This window comes from Pyrus communis, chromosome 14 (assembly GCF_041283825.1).
Source record: "Pyrus communis isolate YQ-2024b chromosome 14, ASM4128382v1, whole genome shotgun sequence".
Classification (NCBI taxonomy): Eukaryota; Viridiplantae; Streptophyta; class Magnoliopsida; order Rosales; family Rosaceae; genus Pyrus; species Pyrus communis.
Window position 1 is genome coordinate 1960314 of NC_142578.1, and position 21924 is coordinate 1982237.

Here is a 21924-nt window from a genome sequence, read left to right on the forward strand (position 1 = left end):
AAAAAAAAAAATACATAATCCTCGGATCTGAACAAAGAAACCCTAAACAAAAAGAAAAGACTTTGACTTAGGTGTAAATTAACTAATTAATTGAAAAAACCATAACAAAAGCAAAGGTCTGTATGTATGTATGTATGTATGTATGTATGTACCTTTGAGATTAACTTACTCAGTTCTTCTCAAAGAAAACCAAGTTCCTCCAACGACCCAAAATTCTGTGAACCTAAAAGCTGTATCTCAGAAATTTTCTAGGGTTTGTTTCTCGTGCTATCGATCTGGCAACTTGACCATCCAACTCTTGTATCTGTGCCAATTTTTTGGAAATTTCAAACGTTTTCTTGTCTGGTAAAATGTAAAAGTTATTTATGTTGATATTTAAAGAGTAAGAAAAAGAGTGCTAACTCATTGTAGACTAGTCCGCTTCTCCATTCCTTAGTGTATATAATATTGTTTGTGTAAAAAAAAAAAAAAATGTAAGAAAATGAGTAGTACTACTAGGGATGGCAACGGTTCGGTTTGTGAACAGAAATGTTATATCCATTAAAATTAACCATATCCATAATTGCAAATTAACCATCGGGGAAACGGATTCCTCATTGGTTAACGATTATATCTATGTTTGTCAATACAAAAAATATATTTGTTCAGTTGACGCATTATAATTTAGTATATATTAATTTCGTCATTAAACATTTGATGTATAAAGTCATTCAATGAATTGGTCTTGTGAAATATAAAAACGAAAGCATTGAATTTAAAACATTGATGATGTTGATTGATATTTGGTATCTCTCATACGCACCATTGAATTCTCATTGATTTCGATTCAAAACTTTTGTACTTTCACACAAATGCGACTTTTGATCCAAAATATACCAGAACTTTCATATGCAAATTTATTTTATTCGGACGGTTATTCACAGTTATCGAATTTAATAGTTAGAATTGTCATCCTTTACCATCTCCAAAGGAAATGTCAAATCTTAAGTGGAATTCCATGTAATCAAATTTTAAGGTGGGAGCAAGCTCCAACCGATATATGGATTGACATATAAGACCATCTCCAAAGGAAATGTCAAATTATAAGAGTTAAATTACAATTGATAGTTGATGTGGCAATCTGAAACCTTATGTTAAATTTTGTAATTCTCCAATTGAATTGTTAAATGTTATTTTATTATTCAAATGTTATTGAAATATTAGTGGAATAAGGAACCCACTATTAAAATGAACTAAAAATAAATTTGACATTGATGTCAAATTTGACATCAAATCACTATGCCTTCAAATCCACGTAGCAAATAACACTTCGGTTGAAGAAACTTTTAATGTCAAATATGCACAGTGGCATTCCACTTAGGATTTTGACATCTCATTTGGAGATACTCTAAGTTTTCATATATCAAATTTGACATATGAGAAAATATGATGTCAAATAATTTTTAATTATTTTATTATGTGAATCTCATTAATGCATCAATTATAGATCTTGAAACTTTATTTTAATTGATTTCATTTTAAAATAGATCCTACAAATATCATTTAAAACAAAAAAAATATCAATTGGAAAAAGAAAAAAAATCTGATATTGCTACATCAACCATCAAATTAATATTTAACATTTATGTGAAACGTCAGCTACCCATACTATCATTTTTACTTTTCATGCATTCTTTTAATATTTTACTATTAAACTAAATGAATTGATGAAGGTTAACAACGGAATAATCAACAAATGTACGTGAAAGTAAAAATATGTGAAAGGGCAAATTCGTTGTAATTTCATAAAATGGAAATAAGGAAACAAAAAAGCGCGCCAGGATACGACACATCGACAAAACCACAAGTGGTGACGTGGACAAAATCTAACCTTTGCCAATTGCCATCCCCTTCATTTCTTTCTTCCTTCTTCTCACTCAGTCCTCCTCACAGTTACAGTGAGCTGAGAGAGGAATGTCGAAGCTCATTCTTCTCCACACTTCTCCGATCCACCGCCGCGCCTTCAACGCCGTCGTTTCGACCTCTCTCTCCAAACCTCTCTTCACTCCCACCTCCCTCCGCTTCCTATGCCTCCGCCCCCAATTCATCTCTCCCTCTCCCCCTCTTTCTCTGCGCAGCATCTCAGCTCGCGCCTTCGACTCGTCTCCGTCGTCGACGGATACCAAAGAAGACGAATCGAAGGAGAGCGATGGCGAGATCGTAAATAAATCCAAAACAGCAGACAAGGAGTATCCGAGCGGCGAGTTTCAGTTCGAGAAGGCGAGCGCGTGGAAGAGCTTCGTCGTCAAGCTCCGCATGCTCATTGCGTTCCCTTGGCGTCAAGAAAGGCAGCGTCTTGACCATCAATTTGCGCGGCCAGGTTTTGCCTTTTTTCTAAGTTACATTTTTTGTGCTGTGTGTTCGGGGATTGCAATTGAAAAAAGCATTTTTCTGTTTGACTTTTTTCTAAATTACTATTTTTTTATTGGCGTTTTTCAGGTATCTGATCAGCTGAAGAGTCGATTTTCGAGTGGACTTTCGCTGCCTCAACTTTGTGAGAATTTGATTAAAGCAGCTTACGATCCTCGAATTTCCGGTGTCTATCTCCAAATTGAAAGCTTGAATTGTGGTTGGGGCAAAGTCGAAGAAATCCGAAGACATATCTTGGATTTCAAGAAATCAGGTACTTTTTGTGACTTGTTAATTTTCATTATGTTTTTCTTAGACTTGGCGCCAAACCGAGCGTAGTGACGTTATAGGATTCATACTGCCGACCCCATTTAGTGGTATAAGGCTTTGTTGATGTTGTTTTTGTAAGTGTACCCGCCCCCCTGCGCTCGAGTTATTAGAGTAGTTTAGAATGTCGCTTTGTCGAGGAGAAAAAACTTATCATATGGACTGTTCACTGTGGCAGGTAAATTTGTTGTGGCCTATGTACCGGCTTGCGGAGAGAAAGAGTATTACCTTGCTAGTGCGTGCCAAGAGATATATGCACCTCCAAGTGCTTATTTTTCTTTGTTTGGTCTAACCGTTCAGGCCTCATTCATAAGAGGTCAGTTTCCCCGAAATCCGTTGTTTCTGTTGTGAGAAAATGCTTATTCATTAGCTCATGTTGCAGGGAATTGTCATACTCTCTTTCAGGTGTTCTTGAGAAAGTTGGAATCGAGCCACAAGTGGAAAGGATTGGTAAATACAAAAGTGCCGGTGATCAACTTGCACGCAAAACCATGTCCAAAGAGAATTGTGAGATGCTGACAGCATTGCTTGATAATATATATGGGAATTGGCTGGATGTGATTTCTTCCACGAGAGGTGCTTTGTAATTTGATGTTTGGCCAATCTTCAAGTCTTTAAGGAACTGATGGACTTCTGAAAATTTTCAACAGGAAAGAAAAGAGAAGATATCGAGAATTTTATTAATGAAGGAGTCTACCAAGTAGAAAAATTGAAACAAGAAGGCTGGATCACAAACATACATTATGATGACGAGGTATGGAGTTCTAGTTCCTTTTGATTTGGAGTTGACGTTTGATGTATGTTTAGAAATAATCAAAATTTAATACCATGGGAATATTTGATACTGAGAAGACTTAGAAGGTTGTTTCAAAGTATTTCGGATCCAGACATTTTAAAAAGTAACATAGTTCGAGAAATTTGAGAGAGTTTTCTAAAGTTCAGTTTCGCTCTTCAAGTTTGTCAGAGTATATTGAAGTTCTATGGCCTGGTAATTACAAATTACCTTAGTTTATTAATGACATACAAACATACATTCAATTGTCTTCCAGTGTTATATTCTGTCTTCTGATATGTTAATTATAATTATCCTGTTGTCCGTATTTTAATATGAACGTCCCATATTTTTGTGTGCAAAACAGTATTCATTCATCGTTGTGATAGTATTGGTGGCCTTGCAGGTTATTTCAATGTTGAAGGAAAGACTTGGAGTACAAAAAGAAAAAACTCTTCCTATGGTTGATTACAAGTAGTCAACTTTCTTATTGGTGGCCTTCAATTACTAGTATTTTGATGTTCACTAGATGCTCTATATGTGTGTGTTTAACCATCCTCCGTCCCTCTCCTTACTTATTCATTCTTTTTCGTTATTAAAACAGAAAGTACTCAAGGGTTCGGCAATGGACTGTTGGATTATCAGGCGGTAAAGACAAGATAGCCATAATTAGAGCATCAGGCAGCATTACTCGTGTACGAGGCGGTTTAAGTCTTCCCGGTTCTAGTATTATTGGGGAACAGTTCATTGAGAAGATTCGCAGTGTGAGAGGTATGGTGACTGTGGTCTATCATATGGAAGTTCATTTGCCTAGCATGGTGTCCTTCTTTCGTTTGATGCATTTGCAGAGGCTTTATAAGATACAAGATGTGGATGTACATTATGGTTTGCTATACTGTGGAGATTAGTTTGTTATATAGTTCTTGCATGTGTCACTAACACTACTTACATGGAGTAACTCGATGAACGTAGATAAATTTGTTCCATTTACTTGCAGTATCGTATCATTTATAGAAAGCAGTGACATGTAACAAGACCAATGATGGGCAATTGTGTACTTTGTAGTTGCTGAATATGAAACCCTTCAGCATTGGTTACTGCTATCTCATTTTTTTTTACCCATCATGTTGATATTTTTCCCATTCCAGAATCAAAAAGATATAAGGCCGCAATCATCCGAATTGACAGCCCTGGAGGTGATGCTCTTGCTTCTGATTTGTAAGTGCTAGTATATTTTAAGCTTAATTTCATGCGTATATTTATTAGTGTACATTTATAGTAATTGGGAAACATCCCGAGCATCTGAATGAGTATGGATATTCTCATCCGCAATGTCCACATAGTGTAGAGTTTGGGTGCTAGCATGGCTTAAAACAGGGTCTTGCAGCAGTAAGGGTCTGATTTGGGGAAACGGATGATGCTTCTATTTAGCTCATTGTCTAGTCTGCTTATGATGAATGAGCCTGATAAAGAAGATAATTCTCTTTGATTGAAACTACAATATCAGTAAAATGAAGGCGAAATGTTTGGACAAGTGGGGTATTACAGTTATTGTTATTTTAGCTGCATAAAACTCTACATGTTAAATTTTGCCCCATAAATTGTTGATATTTTGGAAAGTACTGTTGTGTAGAAGAAACTGTGTATTTGTGTGCCTATGGGTGCACACGATTAACTGCTTGCCCTGATGTGTTTATGTCGGGCAGGATGTGGAGGGAAATCAGACTTTTGGCTGCATCAAAACCTGTCATTGCATCGATGTCTGATGTGGCAGCAAGTGGAGGATACTATATGGCAATGGCAGCAGACACCATTGTTGCAGAAAATCTAACCTTAACTGGTTCCATTGGAGTTGTGACAGGTGAGTTTGACTTTATATAATCATAAATTGAATTAGCCAAGTGGCGAAGGCATTAGTCTGCATTGCTTCTACACTGCAGCCCCATTTGATCTATATTGTATAACGACGCTGGTCAAAACAGTGACAGACACGCATCTAAATGCATAAAAACTACTACGTAATTGTGTGACATTTTTTAATGTATTTGCATATGAATTTTGTTTATAGGAAAGTTTAACCTGGGAAAACTGTATGAGAGGATTGGCTTCAACAAAGAAATCATATCAAGGGGAAAATATGCTGAAGTTCTTGCAGCTGAACAACGACCCTTCAGGTAAAAAGATTCGTTGCCAAGAGTATCTAATGTCTCCTATATTTCTACAAATGGCAAAAATTTCAAACTCAACATTTTCTTTTCCAATACAGACCAGAAGAAGCTGAACTGTTTGCTAAGTCTGCACAGAATGCATATAAGCAATTTCGAGACAAGGCAGCTTTTTCCAGATCGATGACTGTATGCTGGTCAATTCATTCTTTGTTTTGGTTTCACATACTTTTCCTTCTGTTAATTTGAAATATTAAAGTGTCCCTCTTTTGTTGTGTTGCCAGGTAGATAAAATGGAGGAGGTTGCACAAGGAAGAGTTTGGACTGGTAACGATGCAGCATCACGAGGTTTAGTTGATGCTATTGGCGGATTTTCTCGTGCTGTCGCAATAGCAAAGCTCAAGGCAAATATACCCCAAGACAGACAGGTGTGGTCATCAACAAAATTTGTTGGTTATTAATATTAATTTCGACTTTGAGTGTTTGAGTGTATTATCCTTTCTTTGGGATGTTCTTTAATGGTGGTGCATGCTGTGGTGCCAGGTTGCGCTCGTGGAGCTCGCAAGACCTTCCCCGACGCTGCCAGAACTTTTAAGTGGCATAGGGGCTACATTGGTTGGAGTGGATAGAACAATGAAGGAAGTGCTGCAGGAGTTGACGTTTTCCGACGGAGTCCAAGCCCGAATGGACGGAATCATGTTTCAGAGACTGGAGGGAGCTTCTCAGGCCAACCCCATCTTCTCTTTGTTGAAAGATTACTTTGGTTCCCTCTAAAACCGTATTATTAGCTTTCCCGTTTATTTTTCTTCTGGGAGGGCTAAAATTCCATTTTTGCTATATCTTGTGATCATATTTATCGGAAGTGGAAGCTTTTTTTTTTTTTTTTTTTTTTTTGTTGTGGAGTATTCTGTAAGCAAATTGTACATCTACCACAGGATCAAGCAATACCAAAATATTCGACGACTGCATGTTTGAGTTAAATCAGTTGCTCTTTGTTTGGCCGGGCCTACTGCTTTGCACTCGAGTTCAAATTCCGCTCCCTTACTCAAACATGTTTGTTATGTAATATTTATGGCCAATGTCTTATCCTCTCCACACCAACAGGCATCTCAACTATGGCTTCTGTGGCTAAGCTGATATCAAAAGTTGTTGAAAGGGAGAAAATTGTGAGAGAATAAACGCTTCCATCATTTAAAAGATGGCCTTTGTTCTTGTGGAGATTATTGGTAAAGCAAGGAGGAAACCGGTTTTCGAATTCAATGGAGAAAAAGGTGTGCGGAAATTATTTTCGATTAAAGAAGTATATATATTGATATCCTAGTTACATAACAGAATAGCGATTTTTTTTCCTCTCATTTAGGGCTTGTTTGGAACTATTTTCAAAATGATTGAAAGCGTTTTTTGTGAAATGTTTTTGGAAATCAAAAACATTTTTATCCAAAAATGCCTTTAGTCATTTTAACCCACTTTTAAACAAGCCCTTAATTAGCATCACACCTGCTTGTAGAATAATTTTTCCGTCAACCGTCATGTTGTGTTACCAATTTGTTTACTTTATAACATGTATATTGGTATCATATCTTAGATCCATAACATTTGCACAAGGAGAGGTTTTCGAATTTGAATAAAGGGCGACAAGCACACTGTCGTGATCAACTCATCTAATCCATATATGCTTACAAAGATTAAAAGTTTTCAATAATTTGTAGTTAAGGTTTTGTACTTAATCAGTTTATTTGATTAATTTTGACTGTTTCAAAGTGCATTTCCAAGAGGACAAAATCTAATGAACGATTTCGCCTTTGATTTTTTTATTGGAAATAATCATCTCCAGGCTTAAGTAATTAAGGACGTTTACTCTTCGCACCTTACATGGCTTGTATTTCTTATCCTAAACCCTAATTTTGTTAGCAAAAACGAAAAATATATTCTGACTTTTCAAAAGTAAAGGATTTATTGATCCTACATGGCCTCTATCTTGGGATGCCAATGGAATCATTAGTAGAAATTTCGATTTCATTGAAAAATTGGTTTGTCGGCAAAGAGAGTTGTCTGACTGAAAATTTGTTGGCCATTTCGTCCCATAAAGCATATCGCCTAAGAGTTTTTTTTTTCTTTTTTTTATGAACAACGAAAAAAAAAAAAAAACCTGTATTAAACAAAAACTTATATAAAACCATATAATTTTAATTTTTAAAGTATTAAACGGGTATACAGGACGATTTCAAAGCAAGAGATGCCATTATTGAAAATTTTAACGAAAAGATCATGATACTGTTCACTTTAAAGAAAATTCACATTTTTACATTAAAATATCAATCCCAGTACTATTCATTTTAACCTTTATTTTATCCCTTTAATTAGTTTTCTTATTATTGGGAACTTTGACAACCCTACCTCTTGGGCTTGCAATAACTATCCGGAAAGGGATCATCTCTGAATCTATTTCCATCAAATCCACCAAATTCGGGATCAGACTGTTCAAATTTGATACAAAGGTTACAAACAGGGGCCCTTAGGGATCAGCCTATTCAAATTCGATACAAATACTACAAACAGGGCCCTTTAAAAGTTATAATAACGGTAATCATTTGATCAAATTTAAACGGTTCCGATTCTGAACTTGATGGATTCGGTAGAAAAAGGATCCGGGGATCCCCTTCTTAACTATTCCTCGCTGAAATAAAACTAAAATTAAAAAATAATAATAAATAATAAAGAAAAACACTGCAAAGCCACGATTTTTTTTCACTTGGCTGTGGACTTTGTTATAGTTTCTTAGCTGTTAGCAACAGCAAAATTGTGAGCATGGCGAGCTTGCCGTCTCCGTCGTCTCCGGCGTCGCCATCCTCCTCTGCTTCTAGCTCCGACAACTCCGCCACTCGACCCATCTCTCACTCTCCTCCAAATCCACAGGTTTTTTCTCTCTCTCTGTCTCCCCATCTCTTCCTATACGTATATCTGTATAATATATATACACACACACATATGGTTTTGTGTAATGATTTCTTATGGGTTTTCACCGTTTCGTATTTTAAATACGTTGAAGGTTGAAGCTGGAGCCAACAATGGAGTTCTGGATGCCGAGGAGAAGAAGCCTGGTATTGTTTCTGCATATTATGAGTGAGTATCTCTTTCTTTTCTTCCGATTTTCGCTTCTATTTTTTGTTTGAATATTTCAAATTTTCAACTTACATGCTTATATTCCTTGTTGAGGAACGTATTTTGCAATTACCATGCCATTATTTTCTCTTTTTAGTAATTATTTTTCAATTTTTTTGGTATTTATTTTTCCCAGTAGATTCAATTTTAGTGAAAATGATGTAATTTTTCGTACCGCTGTGTGTAATTTGCTCTACTGGTTATTTGGCTTAACTTGTAAGTTTGGTTTTCGGTAGCAATTCTTCAGAGACTTATGCTTGTTTATGTGTTTGTCATTTGTAATTTGCTAAGTGTGTGTGAATTGGTTTCCAGGTAAAAGAAAATTAATGAAGCTGTTGACTTTATTAATTATACTCGTTTTTCCAATTTTTGCGTAGTCCTGAATTATGGGAATGAGCTACGAGTAAACTTCCCGAAAATTGAATAGATTGTATAGGAAGAGCTTAATTATCTGCAGGGAGAACATGTTACAGATAATTGCGACCTAAAGATTGATCGAAGAATGGATCTTGTGTGGATCATTTTGACATGATTTTCTGTAATGCATGATCGATTTTAGTTATTTGTACAGTGGACTCAGTAGTTTGAGTGGTTTCTATTACTTTGAAAATTCAGTTGTGAAACTCTTCTCAGACTCTCTCATCTTCCGCACTTTAGTATGCTTAAGTGTTTTAATGGTTTCGTGATTGAGAACATAGTAGTGCTACTTTCTATTTGTTTGATTTTCACGATTACTTCTTCCCATTTTCAGAATTTGAATTTCCGGGCCTTACACCAGCTTACACTTCTAAGTTCTAAGCCTTGCACTCTCCTTTGCATTTGCACACACAAAAACAGAAATGGTAGTCTTTATCAGCCACAAGTTTCCCTAATTACAACTGTTGTAATCTAGCAGTCCATAGTGGTCAAAATTTAGTGGAAGCCTCTATTGACATTATTAACCACTTCATTGTAAGAAGGTACTACGTTACGTTCTTAAATTAAACTGAGGAGGTTCTTTGGTTTACATAATGATATCCCAACATCCCCTGACCTCCAACGCAGACACATGTAGGGTGTCATTGACCTATCTTCCCTTTCATTAAAAATGTAGAGTATATGGGAATTCCATCTAGAAGCTCACATGCCTATTACATTGTGCTTTGTCTTTATTTCTTCTCCCTGTAATTGTAAAATTCTTGGAATTGGTTATGGTTGGTGATAGGGGGTTTTCATGTGCGCAAATTAGATCTTTGTGTGATGCAGGAGCGTTAGAAAGGCTTACTGATGCCTGGTTGATCTACCATTTATGAGCTCAGTTATTCAAAATGCACGTGACATATGAGTTTTAAGTATTTCTAAGGGGCTAGGACTATCACGTATCAGGTTACTTTCATAACCAATGGCTCCGATGCTAGGGGTGCTGTAACCCTGATACGTTATTGAGTCTTTGTAATTAGTTTTTAACAGAACACCCCATTGATTTTTTTATCGCTCTTTCCCTGTCGTAGACTTATAATTGTCATTGTTATAGTTTGCTCCTACCGATGTCTTCTTCATATTCAGCTCTCCTCTCGGTGCAGCTTAGCGGAAAAGTTTTTCCCACTGCTGCCGGATATTAGCTTCTCAGTTATATTTCATGCTTAAAATGAGCCTTAACTTCTCTTGCGTGTCATATCATGAATTTGAACCTGTGCCTAGCGCCTGGATGATAAACTATGTCCTTTGTTTGTGTTAGTGACCTCCATAGCGCAAACCACATTGAGAAGTTCAAGAAATATGAAGTGGACTACAGTCGTTGGTTGACTGCAAAATACTTCTCAAAGACGAACCTATATGGAGGTGTGCAACATTTTCTTAAATCTATGATGCGGGTTCATTTTAATACATGTATACAAAGTACAATGAGTGCAAGTCGCTGAATTATTCAAAATTAATTTTCTTCGTTCTTGCAGGCAACATCTTTGATGAGAGTGTGACAATACATGATCAGGTTATAAAGTCGAGCAGGTAGAGTATATTGAAGCGTGTTTTTTAATTGAATTTCACTTGCTGTTTCCGAAGCTAATCATGTTTAGTTCCTCTATGTCTAGATGGCCTTGCACCCTCTCATATGCAGACCCGGTCCAGGGTTTTGAAGAACAGAGCAACATCTTTTCAACTTTTACCACTACAGCAGAAACCTCGCCTAACGTCTCAAATGGGAAGCATCAAGTAAAGAAAAGCGATTGATGATAGGTTTTTTTTTCGATTTTCAGGGCCTGTTTATATCTATTGTTTCATAAACGAATGTTCTGATGCACACTAACAAATGACTTGGAGTATATGGACCCAAAATTTTGAAAATCTCTAATCGAGTTATCAGAAGTTTCTTATATCTACTGTCGATGTATGCATTTGTACCGAAAAGGGTCAGATACCTGCCATCTTATTGATAAGATCATATGGATGTAACGTAGAGTTGAGGATGCAAATCGACGACAATTTACAGAATGATAACATCGTATGTATGCAAATCGCTGACAAATTACATCGACCATTTAAACTCGTGTATCTTTAACTGTTTTTACCTGTAGAAAGACAGCAGGGGAAGAAAGGAAAAGGGAAAACTTTACGCATCGATACTACTGAACCCCTATACTGGATGAAGCAAAGTGGAATTCTCCATAGTAGGGAGGCAGGCAATCATGGCGTACTTGAGTCTTCGGCTCTAAGTCGATTGCCACTTGTGTTACCTGTGACATCTCCGGCATTCCTCAGAGGTGTTATGAGATCAGCAAGGACGATTTGAAGGGAAGAAACTCTCTCTTTTAGCTGAGCATTCTCCTGGAGGATCAGTTGGTTGCCCTCTAACAGTTGGATGAGCTTATCCGAGAGCCCGCGATTGGTAGAGTGGAGCTGATCCACCTGATACTGCAGTTCTTCAATCTGCTTCTTCTTACGCATTCGCGACCTCCTCGCGGACTCCCTGTTGGATATCATTCTCTTGAGCTTTCTTTCGTAGTTCATGTCCGGCTCCCCAGCTTCATCGAAGGCAGCTTCGTTGCTGAGAGACGAGGCGTTTGGTGAGAAATCATGGGCCGGAACATGGATATGAGAGACGGGGAAGAATCGAGGCGGGTAGATCGGCATGGAATCTGGATGGGGATGCGTTGGGAGGCAGTGATTAGGTAAGTACCGAGTCCCCTTTGGTTCATTTGGCTCCATGAAGAAGAAGAAGAAGAAGAAGAAGAATTCAAAGGGGTTTTAGTAATTTTTTAGTGAGCTTCTAGCATCTATATATATACATACATTTCTTGACCTTCACGTAATCAGAAATTAATTGAGATTAAGCTTCTTCTTGCCATGTAATTTGTGTTGTTTAATATCTTTTGTCTTTACACATTCATATCAACATCTGAAGGCAAATACCTGCACCTGGAGATTATGACGGTTTTCGGAAAGGCGTGTGAGATTAAGGAAAGAATTAGAGCGGATGATCACCTTGATTTGCTAACATGGATGTCTTAATCTCACATTACTTACTTCCGACGTCTGGCCAGGAATGTGATTAACAGAGTAATTAGGATTTGCTAAAAATGTAAAGGGAAGGGCTAGTTCTTGAAGACAAGTGATCTCATGAAATGGTTAGGTTTACCTTGCAAAGTGAAAAATATGGCTATATAAGTAGGGGTCCTTGTTTTGGATAGACTTAGTTCTTAAGCTCTTTTGGTTGCTTCTAGGTTTTTCTCTTTTCTATACACAATAGGATATTTACAAAGATATATTTGGAACATATATAGTCGTATAGGTTGCGGTCACAATTTGGTATCAAACTCGCTGCAAATATAAATAGTGGTGGTCTCTATTACAAACCTTGTAAAATCCATGCAATACAAACCTTGTGAGTCGAATCTCAAACCCTGTGAGCCGACATGTTTATTTTTATTATAAGTGGGTTAACCAAGTTGCGGCAAAAAATACGAGTTACAACATACCATAACTCATTATCGAATTCTTATACTTTACTTCGCCATTGGATTTGTGTGAGCCGAATATCAGGCCTTTTACAATCAATTGAAAACTGAATGTCGCTAGACTAGATAGTCACGTGCAGGTTACTTCTAAGATTAATTTATGTGATAAATACCAATAGTTTGGATTGAGAAAGCTCATGCATAAAGTTTGACTTAGTGGCTCTATCTACCAAAAAAGATAACCCTAATTTTGGAAACAAAAGGAATTTTGTGAAGAAAACAAACAAGGTGCAAATCATGGGCATCACCATCCTCCTCATGCTGAATTTGTTGGACTTATAAACATAATTTTCATTTGATTTTGCGGTTGAACACTTAAATATTACTGAAAACTTAATCCAATCTATTGACTATCATTAACATCTGCTTAATCTACGTAATCACCAACTTGTGTGTTTAAACACTTTTACTAAAATTGGCCGGCGAGAAAAAATAGAAGGGACGTAGTGGGATAAGATTTCGGAAAAATACTTGGCTTCTTCCTTTGAAAGTATCCATTCTTGCTTACTGCAAATTATAATTTAACACGCATGCTCACATTTTTTGTTTTATGTTTTTAATAAGCTATTTATGCACGATGGATGGAAAAATAAATATAAAAAAATTTGGGTTTATGTGTCATTTAGATTTTACCCAATAATTTGATTTCAATGTCTGTAATGAAACATTGGATGGATGTCTTCACCACCAATTCCTTTTTTTTTTTTTTTTGAGTTCTTAATTTCTTTTACTTGAAAGTGGTGAAGTCACGACAATCTATCTTTTCGGGGGTTGAAAAGAATCCTAGAGACATTTTAACCTTCCCTTGACTACCATTATATGATTCACCAGCGCTAGAAATTGAACTCAGAATGAACCGTGTAAAATACAAACCTGAAATTCACTCCAATCACTCGGCGACCCCGTTCTTTAGTTACAAATTGATTTTGTCGTCTGATTGTTTTGCATTTGGTGAACTACTTGTTCACTTTTACCCTAAATATGCCTAACTTTCTATTTATAAAATATATTTTTTCTTTTTCCAATCAAAGAAAAGTTAAAAAAAGAAAAGAAAACAAGAGGTATCTAAAAACCAATGAACATTGTCCAAATGTGTAGTTTTGTGCCTTCAAATCTGAAGGGGTTAAAAAAAACTGCTAGAGCCGTGTATTTTTGCACACGTACCCAAGTTCAAATCTTCAATCTCGTAGTTTAGATGAATTTTATCGCGTGTATCGTAAAAAGAAAAAAGCACACAAAAAATAAGAATACAAGACAAAAATTGAGTACCCACCAAAATATTATTACATTATATGCTTGACAATCATCCTCCAACAAGAAACAAGCACAAAAAAATGTATATGCTGACAAAGCATCAGGAACTATGACATGCTCACAGAGAAATGAAAACTCTTTACCACAGCAGTATCTACATTTTCGAATACCTAATGCCGAAGGAAGATCTCAAAACATTGCCCGACCATCGTTCGACCCACGAGCATGCCTTTGGTTCCTTCTACGCTCGTAAGCAGCGTCAGCGGTGGGCAATTCATGTCGACAAACAGGACATGTGTTCCTTATGCGCAGCCACGGCACAATGCAGTCACCATGGTACCGATGTGTGCAAGGTAGCTGCTTTGCTTGTTCCCCCGATTTCATCTCATCCTTGCAAACGGCACAGAGTGCATTGCCCTTTTCCACATCCTCCTGAGTTAAAACTACGGATGGGAGACTTTCAACCACAGCGTTGGCAGCCGGAGGCCTGCCCGCTGTTGCATTCTCACTCTCAGAGAATTGACCAAACAGCAAATCATATTCTGCAGTGTGAATATAATCATCGTCCGGATAAGGCGCCACATCTGGATTTATCTCCCAAGTATTGGAATTCAACAAAATTTCCCATTCCAAACTATCCACATGCTCGGATCTCTCCACAGTCATTTCCTCTTCCGGTGCCACCATTGCCAAAACTGAAACTGCCACCGGTCCTGATTCCTCGATGTCATGATCAATAAACGTACTGAAGACCTCTCTCTCATCAACCCCGTCTTCAACTTCCTCCCACTCGAAATCTTCGTTAGTTTCCCTATGGTCCTCCAAAATAAACGAATCCCAACGCAGCGGGATGCTCGTATCATCATCATTCTCACCATGGACACGACCCTGCACGCCATACTCATCCCCGGAATTCAAATCGATCCCGATAACCCCGTTCTCATCATCCTCCGAATCGGTCCCGAACCCAACCAGCCTCACGCAATTCTCGTAAGCATCATCATCTGCCCTACTTAAATTGGAAGATTCCTCACCAAATTCAGACCCAGACACCCTCCTCCCCACAAAGAAATCATCCTCCTCGGGATCATCAATCCCGTCCCCATCCAAACAATTCCCAAAATCCAATCCCGACCCTAACCCTAAACTCAAATCGAGGTCCAAACCCTCCATACCCACATCACAATTCGACTCAATAACCCCAAAACTACGATCCTCGTCGTCAATATCTTCAGAAACCAAAAGGGGACTGCGAGCGTTTACCTGAGACGACTGCTCGACCCGCTGCTGGAACAGATCCATCACGAAATTCACCTGGTCCTCGCGGCGGTCCAGCAAATCCGATCGGTTGGTCAGGTTGGATCCGGAATCGGGCTCCCCCAAAACGGCGTCGTTGCGGATGACGTGGACGGGGGACTGGTACTGGGATAAGAGGTCGCCGTCGTCGTCGACGGTGACGATGCGGGAGGGGCGGAGGGCGCGATCGGATTGAAGGAAATCGGGATCGGAGGAGTAGAGGTCAAGGTCCTGGTGTGCCCAGTAGGGGAGGTGGGGAGGGTCGTCGTCGACGTCGTGGAGTTGGAGGAAGGTGACCTCCGCCATCGACATGTCGTTTCGTTTTCTTAAGGAGTTAAAGTTTCCTTCTTTCTCTCTGGTTTTTGTGTGCTTCGATTTTCCGAGGGAGGAAAATTGCGGGCTTTTAAAGTTTGTGATTTGCCGACTCTGAAATTACGAGATCACCCTTCGTTTTTCCACATTTTTTGTTTGAGGGAGAGACATGTTTGATTGTTTGTCACTCACTTTATTTTTATTTTATTTTATTTTTTGTTGAGTGTCACTCACTGATTTCCGACATAAAACATTTTCCAAGTTAATAATTGTTAATTCAGTAAACTTCGAAGGTGTGAGTGAAGGTTGAACTCCATCTCTTTCGGATTTCTGTGGTCAGAGTTCAAGAATTTAGTGATTCAGGCCGTTGAAAAAAGAAAGAGATCCACACCCTTAATTTTATGTAGGGTGAGTTAATGAAATGGACTAGTGAGGATCAAATATTAAAATGAATGGTCTAGTTCACTTATTCCGTTGACTCAGAAAACAGAGTTCCAAAAAAGATCTCAAATCGTAAAGGTTATTCAAAGTGGAAACGAATTCAAATCTCCCTTACTGTAGATCATTTAGTTTAGAATATGTACGTGTGAGCTCAAAGTCGACAAATTGAATCACGTATCTATAATTGAGCCTACTTTTGGCTAATTAGATCCTAACCTTACTAATTTGTAATATATTTTCTTGCAAAAAAAAAAAAACAAAATTAATGTCTTACATGCAATGAACCGACCAACACTCATTGACAAGAAAATTAGAGCAATAATTCTTGAATTTTGTCCAAATTAGAGTTTTGGTCTTTGAATTACAATTCGTGAGTATTGATCCTTAAACTTGTTATGAATTGGAGCGAGTATTTTTTGCTAATTCCGTTAGAACTTTCATTCAAACATAAAAGATTTAAAGGAGCAATAAAATACATGAACTTTCTACAGTAATTAACCAAAAAAACCATTGCTTTACATTATTACAAGTTTAAAAACCAATATTCAAGAATTTTTAATTGAGGAACCGACCGAAACTCTAATTGAGCTAAAGTTAAGAAGCAATTACTCCAATTATATATTCTTTTACTTGGAACCTATTTTTCCTATGGAGAAAAGACATGTCGGAAACAAGCAAATTTGCTTGGGCCGTGGACCGGATACTTTAATTTGCTTTTTAGCCCATAACAAGGTTCAGGCCCAATATTGAGACAAATAGATACCTGGGTCGTATTTACTTTACTACTAATGCTGCTCAAACACTAAGCTCCTTGTAATTAGGGAACCAAGAGGAACTTAATCTACTTAATTAATTTCTTCATGAATGGATTAGATGCTCGTCGAGGAGCTTCTGCCTTCTTCACTTTTTCTTGATCATTTGGTACCTCAGACACTTCCCCTACCTTCTTGGTCTCTGCGGCATTGTTGTTCACCTGTGTAGCATTTTTCACCTCTGTCGTTTTTACCTTCCCAACATCATCCTCCGCCAGTTTTTCGTCTGTTTTCTCTGTTCCAACTTTAGGTTCTTGTGTTTTGGCTTTCTTCGTAAACAAAGGAGCCAACAATTTTGGCGTTGATAGTGGAATGTCGTTTCCTGACAACTTACTTGGCTCAGTAGAGGTTGTTTTCTTTGCGGCTGCAATGTCATCCGTGATGAAAGATGCGTTGTGGTTTGAGGTAGGGAAGGTGGTTTCCGCAGCTATTTTACTCTCGTTGAGCAGCCTTTCCTGTTAGAAGGCATGAAAGATCATAAGAAACCGCAGGATGGAAATTGAAACGAATCAGTTTCATCAGTTATTGAAATATTTACCTCCAATATGCTGTTGAACCTTTCGGCCAAGTTAGGGAGCTTCAGAACAGTGACAAGCTTGATTGCACCCCTTACTGATTTTTCGAGGGACAGAAGCTTCACGAGTTCAGTTGCTCTCACAAGCTTATCTCCTGAAATTGCCAACACAAACAAGCATTTCAGCACTTTATAATATTTTCCATTTTGTTGGAATCAAGAACCAAGATTAGAGGCCAGATGTTGCAATAAACTGTAAAATACTCACCGTTGCAGCAGGATGCAATAAGCTTTAAGATGCATCTGTCTTGAGCTGCTTCTGTATTGAAAGCTTCATCGTCAAGTGAAGTGGTGTCCAAACCGACAGCATCCAGTTCTTCTATTTTCTTTTGAATCTGTCAGTTAACATACGTGTGAGCATCTCAGCCATAGACCAGCAGCAGGTAGAACAGGCATAGAGCAGGCAGTTCTTTTCTCAAACATAGAACATAAACGCTATGAGGTGAGGAGGGTAAAAGGACAGACCTGTGCGAGGTGCGTGTTGTTGAGTATAAACTCATTTTCAAGGGCTTCTGCCCCTAGATCAGAGGATGCTAGAGGGACCGAAAAATTTAGCGGAGTAAGGACTGGTTTTGGCATCACCTGAAGAAGTAGGATGGTCAAGATATGATTTGCAGAGGAAACATCTGAGAGGAAGGAGGTGGCGAGCATTCCTTACCTGCGGGTACAAGTCAGGTCTTTTGCAAACTATGCAAAACAATTTGCTTGCATTCAGCCCAACCACCCAATAGTTTTCGCCTGACTTCTTCTCTTTGCTAGCACTGCATGATAGAGTATTTGTTAGAGATTTTTGTTTAGAGAAGCATTCCATGTATATTGTTTCGCAGAAGAATCTTGAACCTGAAGAGTGGGAGCCAACTGCCACCATATTGCCTTGTAAAAACTCTTAGCACGCCCTATAAAAAAAGAATATAGAAAACGGCTCATATCCAATCTCAAAAGCGGTTTCTAAGTCATAGTAATAGAATAACTTGAAAATAGAGTTAAAATACCTTGGAATCGTAGGAGCTTAATTGCCCTTCTTCACTAAACCCGAACCACGTTAGATGTGAACCAGGAGTCAAAGGCAACCGTCCTCTAAGAGGCTGGCTTCCATTAGTTACGTTGAGTACTCTAAATTCAAGCATCTGCATGTTTCAGAAGAAAAGAACAATTTCATTTCAGCAGATAAAATAGAATGAGATAATGAGTGCAAAATCATCAGCCCGAACAAATGGAGGATAATTGATTTTATTTAAAAATGATGCCAATGGTATCAAACATGCACTGCTGGACTTGTAAATCTACATATCTCAAGTAGAAAAAGGAGAATTCTGTTATAAGAAAATTAAAAAATAAAAACCTTACATATCAACGCAGTAATATAGTATCGATAATCACTTGAAAATCAGACCTGTTCATTTGAAGGAAGACAATTGGAAGCATGAGTGACAATCGCAAGTTCATCCTTGAAGCCTGATGCGGTCACGACAGGTCCATCAAGGGAGACAACATGTTTCTGTAATGAAATGAATTCAGAAAAACATATAACTCCAGAAACTAAGCTTACTATCGTCAACAAATTAGAGTAACTCAAAATCAAAAGTTTGATGCACTAACTAATTGTTACATTGTTAACCTCAATCAGTCAAACAAGTTCCTGGCCCTTTTACATTAAATATATGAAAGATTATAGCTAAAGCTGTTATTAAATTTGTCGAGAGATAAATGCTAAAGAAGTCAACATTAGACAAACATAAGAAAGAGACAGCCATAAAGAACTTAACAATCCCATTCCACCAAAATAACTTAATTCAGCGACAAAAGAAATATGATTTGAAGTATATCAGCATACCTGCAAACCACTTTCAGTGAAGATGCGAAGGAAGTTAAGACTCGTAATTGCTGCCACCCAAGATGTGCCAAGTGCCACAACCTTCACTTCTTCCCCCTCCAATCGCATAGACCACTGGGTTTGCATCACACATCAAAGTCAACATTATACAAAAGCTCTCATATTCATCATGCATAGGCAGTTAAAATATTCAAAGTGCACATGTATTATACACACCAGAATATAGCATTAATGCATAATATTTAGGGAGTTTTAACGAAAAACCCACGGTACTGTTCATTTTAACGAAAAACCATATTTTTACACTAAAAAGTCAATCCTGATACTATTCACTTTACCCTTTATTTTGTCCTTATCATTAAAACTCAAAGTTTTCAAACCCTTTTCATTAGTTTTCCTTAATATTTAAAGGCAATGATCTAACCTCACTATTATTTGCCCAACTACTGAATGGGCGATACATGAGAGTACTCATGTGCTTTTCTCCCTTGCAGGGATTTGCAAAAACGCTTCCATTCTCATTAAGTGAAGCCATTGTGAAACCAAAATGATCATTCATTGATGGAACTCTTGGACCGCGACTTGTATCATGAAAATCTATCTGCATCACACACACTTAAATGTAAGTACGATATAAAGGCACTCCGGGCTAACAAAAGCAATCACGTAATAGTGAGAGTTTGGTGACTTATGCCATAGGTTACCTCAATATGGGAGAATCCGTCATGTTCAATTGTAGTTATGGCTCCAAGCATGTTATAGCACAGAAAGCGCCTTTTTCCAGGCTGCAAAGGAGTAGCACCAGGCTGGAATGCCACCTGCATTTTTGATCTAATCGATGTCACTTTGCTGCTTGCTCCCTCATTCTCATTATCAACACTTTCACTGTGTTTACGACGCGCTTTTTTTCGGGACTCCAACTCAACATTTGGTATCAACCTAAAGCCATCAAAACCATCCTCTTCCAAATCATCCTCATATGCAGAGTGCTTGTGTGGCCTCTTCCTGCTAGGCGGTTTGGATTCCCCAAGACTATCTTCACCAACATCACTTAAACTACCAGAAGTGCTAAGCTCCTGACCCTCCTCTTCGTCAAACAAAAGCAGCCCATTGCTGTTCTTAGATTGTAGATTGGGAACATCTTCAGTGGGCGACTTCATTGATGAAGGAGTCACTGAATCCCACACACCATACTTTCCCATACAATCAATAACAGCCAGTGCATTGCCAATGGGCTTCCACGCCAAGCAACATATCCTCTCATCAAAGTTCTGCCTGTCAATGTCCTGCTTCCGATCAACATCCCAGATGAGAACCTGCTTATCCAAACCAGAAGTAGCCATGTATTTTCCGTTAGGTGACCAAGCCAAGGAACAAATAGGCTGTGTGTGATCACCTCTCAACGAAAACAGCTTTTCAGCTGTGTCTCTATCATAAACCACCACATCATTTCTCAACCCTGGCACGGCTAACTTGTCTCCATCAGGACTCCAGCTAAGTACATTCATTATGGAATGATCGAAACCCGAGTTAGGAGCTACCCCTTTAAGGGTATGCAAGGTGGTTCCAGATGAAAGTTCCCAGTATATAACAGCCCCAGTTGAATCAATAGAGGCCAAATATTCGCTGTGGGGATCGAAACCTAAACCTGTCACTGGTCCTTTGTGTCCTTTAAGAACTCTTGAAATTGAACCATCAACTGTGTTAATAAGCTTAATGCCTTCATCATCACCAGCAGCTGCCAACAGTGTCCCGGATTTGTTAAACGCCAGGGTACGTATTGGCAGCGTGAATCGGGTTATATTTGTCTGAAATTCTCCACCTAGCAAGTTTAATTATAAAATTAATCACAAATTAACATCCGAGAGCAATTACACAGAGAGATTTGTAACAATAAACGCTTCAAAATTATAACATCTGAAGAAAAAAATCCAAGCTTTCACTTTTTTCAGGGATCCAAGAACTAGTGAGCCTTTGAATTCAATGACCCCCTTTAATTCCAGCATTTCACATTGAATCTACCAAATCTTGTTTTTGCTTATTGATATTAATTTCAGACAAAAACTCAAACAAATCGAAAAACCCAGTTTCTAAAAACCCCTAAAACCAAAAAAACACGAGAAATGGTTAGGAGATATTGACCTGGAAACTTGTAGAGCTTGACGGAGTGGTCGACGGAGCCGGAGGCGAGGCAGGTGGAGTTGGGGCTGAGAGCGAGAGCCGTGACGCCGTCGCGGTGGTGGCGGAGGAGCTTGGGAGGGCTGGACAGAATAAGAGAGTCGTGGATGGCGATTGTGGGGTCGGAGGAGGAGGCCGTCACGACGTGGTAGGCCTGCTGGTCCCACAGCACCGAGCAGTACGACGGCCCCCCGCCGCTGCTCGTGGGCTTGTGGGCCTCTCGGAGCTTCAAAGATCGGATCTTCATGGCTCTGCGTGCGGATCGACGGAAACTTGGATTTGGGTTTTGTTGGATTTTCCAGATTTCTTTGTTGTTTGATTTAATTGAGAGAGAAAGAGAGGCAATGTGGGTTTTGGCGGGAAAATGGGGGTTTAGGTTTGGCGGGTAAGATTCAATAACCAAGTAGTTGGATC

At 38.4% G+C, this 21924-nt stretch overlaps 5 protein-coding genes and 1 pseudogene across 6 annotated transcripts; 3 read left to right on the top strand and 3 right to left on the bottom strand.

Moving 5' to 3' along the window:
* The first annotated feature begins 1908 nt into the window (after positions 1-1908).
* On the top strand, positions 1909-6633 carry LOC137713476 (serine protease SPPA, chloroplastic). Of its 2 annotated transcripts, none has more exons than XM_068452777.2 (13): positions 1909-2359; positions 2479-2662; positions 2894-3031; positions 3121-3291; positions 3366-3469; positions 3894-3961; positions 4092-4258; positions 4636-4705; positions 5194-5348; positions 5556-5661; positions 5754-5841; positions 5937-6080; positions 6196-6633. In XM_068452777.2, exons 4-13 carry the CDS (start codon positions 3207-3209, stop codon positions 6424-6426), a joined length of 1218 nt encoding a protein of 405 aa, XP_068308878.2. In that variant the 5' UTR covers positions 1909-2359; positions 2479-2662; positions 2894-3031; positions 3121-3206; the 3' UTR covers positions 6427-6633. The 2 variants fall into 2 exon arrangements, with proteins under 2 accessions (XP_068308878.2, XP_088540810.1); XM_088684684.1 differs by having other exon boundaries at positions 1926-2359; positions 3098-3291.
* On the top strand, positions 1954-3066 carry LOC148691074 (serine protease SPPA, chloroplastic pseudogene; annotated as a pseudogene).
* Positions 6634-8385: 1752 nt separating the features above from the next.
* LOC137711854 (uncharacterized) lies at positions 8386-11168 on the top strand. Its single transcript, XM_068451013.2, has 5 exons — positions 8386-8568; positions 8702-8775; positions 10532-10635; positions 10749-10803; positions 10887-11168. Exons 1-5 carry the CDS (start codon positions 8461-8463, stop codon positions 11023-11025), a joined length of 480 nt encoding a protein of 159 aa, XP_068307114.1. The 5' UTR covers positions 8386-8460; the 3' UTR covers positions 11026-11168.
* A 99-nt stretch (positions 11169-11267) lies between these two features.
* On the bottom strand, positions 11268-12046 carry LOC137711853 (basic leucine zipper 8-like). Its single transcript, XM_068451012.2, has one exon. It carries the CDS (start codon positions 11998-12000, stop codon positions 11479-11481), a length of 522 nt encoding a protein of 173 aa, XP_068307113.2. The 5' UTR covers positions 12001-12046; the 3' UTR covers positions 11268-11478.
* Positions 12047-14070: 2024 nt separating this feature from the next.
* On the bottom strand, positions 14071-15782 carry LOC137713180 (uncharacterized). The gene has a single exon (XM_068452446.2). It carries the CDS (start codon positions 15669-15671, stop codon positions 14253-14255), a length of 1419 nt encoding a protein of 472 aa, XP_068308547.2. The 5' UTR covers positions 15672-15782; the 3' UTR covers positions 14071-14252.
* An 803-nt stretch (positions 15783-16585) lies between these two features.
* On the bottom strand, positions 16586-21881 carry LOC137713876 (protein ENHANCER OF LHP1 1-like). The gene is made up of 12 exons (XM_088684725.1): positions 21475-21881; positions 20037-21154; positions 19757-19933; positions 19333-19446; positions 18892-18996; positions 18491-18625; positions 18339-18394; positions 18157-18259; positions 17964-18080; positions 17707-17833; positions 17463-17593; positions 16586-17379 (listed from the first exon to the last, which is right to left on the bottom strand). Exons 1-12 carry the CDS (start codon positions 21755-21757, stop codon positions 16954-16956), a joined length of 2892 nt encoding a protein of 963 aa, XP_088540851.1. The 5' UTR covers positions 21758-21881; the 3' UTR covers positions 16586-16953.
* Positions 21882-21924: the final 43 nt, after the last annotated feature.

Coding starts and splice junctions, on each gene's coding strand:
- LOC137713476 (XM_068452777.2), top strand. CDS start 3,207: ATGTCCAAAGAGAATTGTGAGATGCTGACAGCATTGCTTGATAATATA. Junction 3,292..3,365: donor TGTGATTTCTTCCACGAGAG/GTGCTTTGTAAT, acceptor AATTTTCAACAG/GAAAGAAAAGAGAAGATATC. Junction 6,081..6,195: donor ATATACCCCAAGACAGACAG/GTGTGGTCATCA, acceptor CTGTGGTGCCAG/GTTGCGCTCGTGGAGCTCGC.
- LOC137711854 (XM_068451013.2), top strand. CDS start 8,461: ATGGCGAGCTTGCCGTCTCCGTCGTCTCCGGCGTCGCCATCCTCCTCT. Junction 8,776..10,531: donor ATTGTTTCTGCATATTATGA/GTGAGTATCTCT, acceptor TGTTTGTGTTAG/TGACCTCCATAGCGCAAACC. Junction 10,636..10,748: donor AAAGACGAACCTATATGGAG/GTGTGCAACATT, acceptor TCGTTCTTGCAG/GCAACATCTTTGATGAGAGT.
- LOC137711853 (XM_068451012.2), bottom strand. CDS start 12,000: ATGGAGCCAAATGAACCAAAGGGGACTCGGTACTTACCTAATCACTGC.
- LOC137713180 (XM_068452446.2), bottom strand. CDS start 15,671: ATGTCGATGGCGGAGGTCACCTTCCTCCAACTCCACGACGTCGACGAC.
- LOC137713876 (XM_088684725.1), bottom strand. CDS start 21,757: ATGAAGATCCGATCTTTGAAGCTCCGAGAGGCCCACAAGCCCACGAGC. Junction 18,997..19,332: donor TCACTGAAAGTGGTTTGCAG/GTATGCTGATAT, acceptor ATTTCATTACAG/AAACATGTTGTCTCCCTTGA. Junction 18,626..18,891: donor GTCTTCCTTCAAATGAACAG/GTCTGATTTTCA, acceptor TGAAACATGCAG/ATGCTTGAATTTAGAGTACT.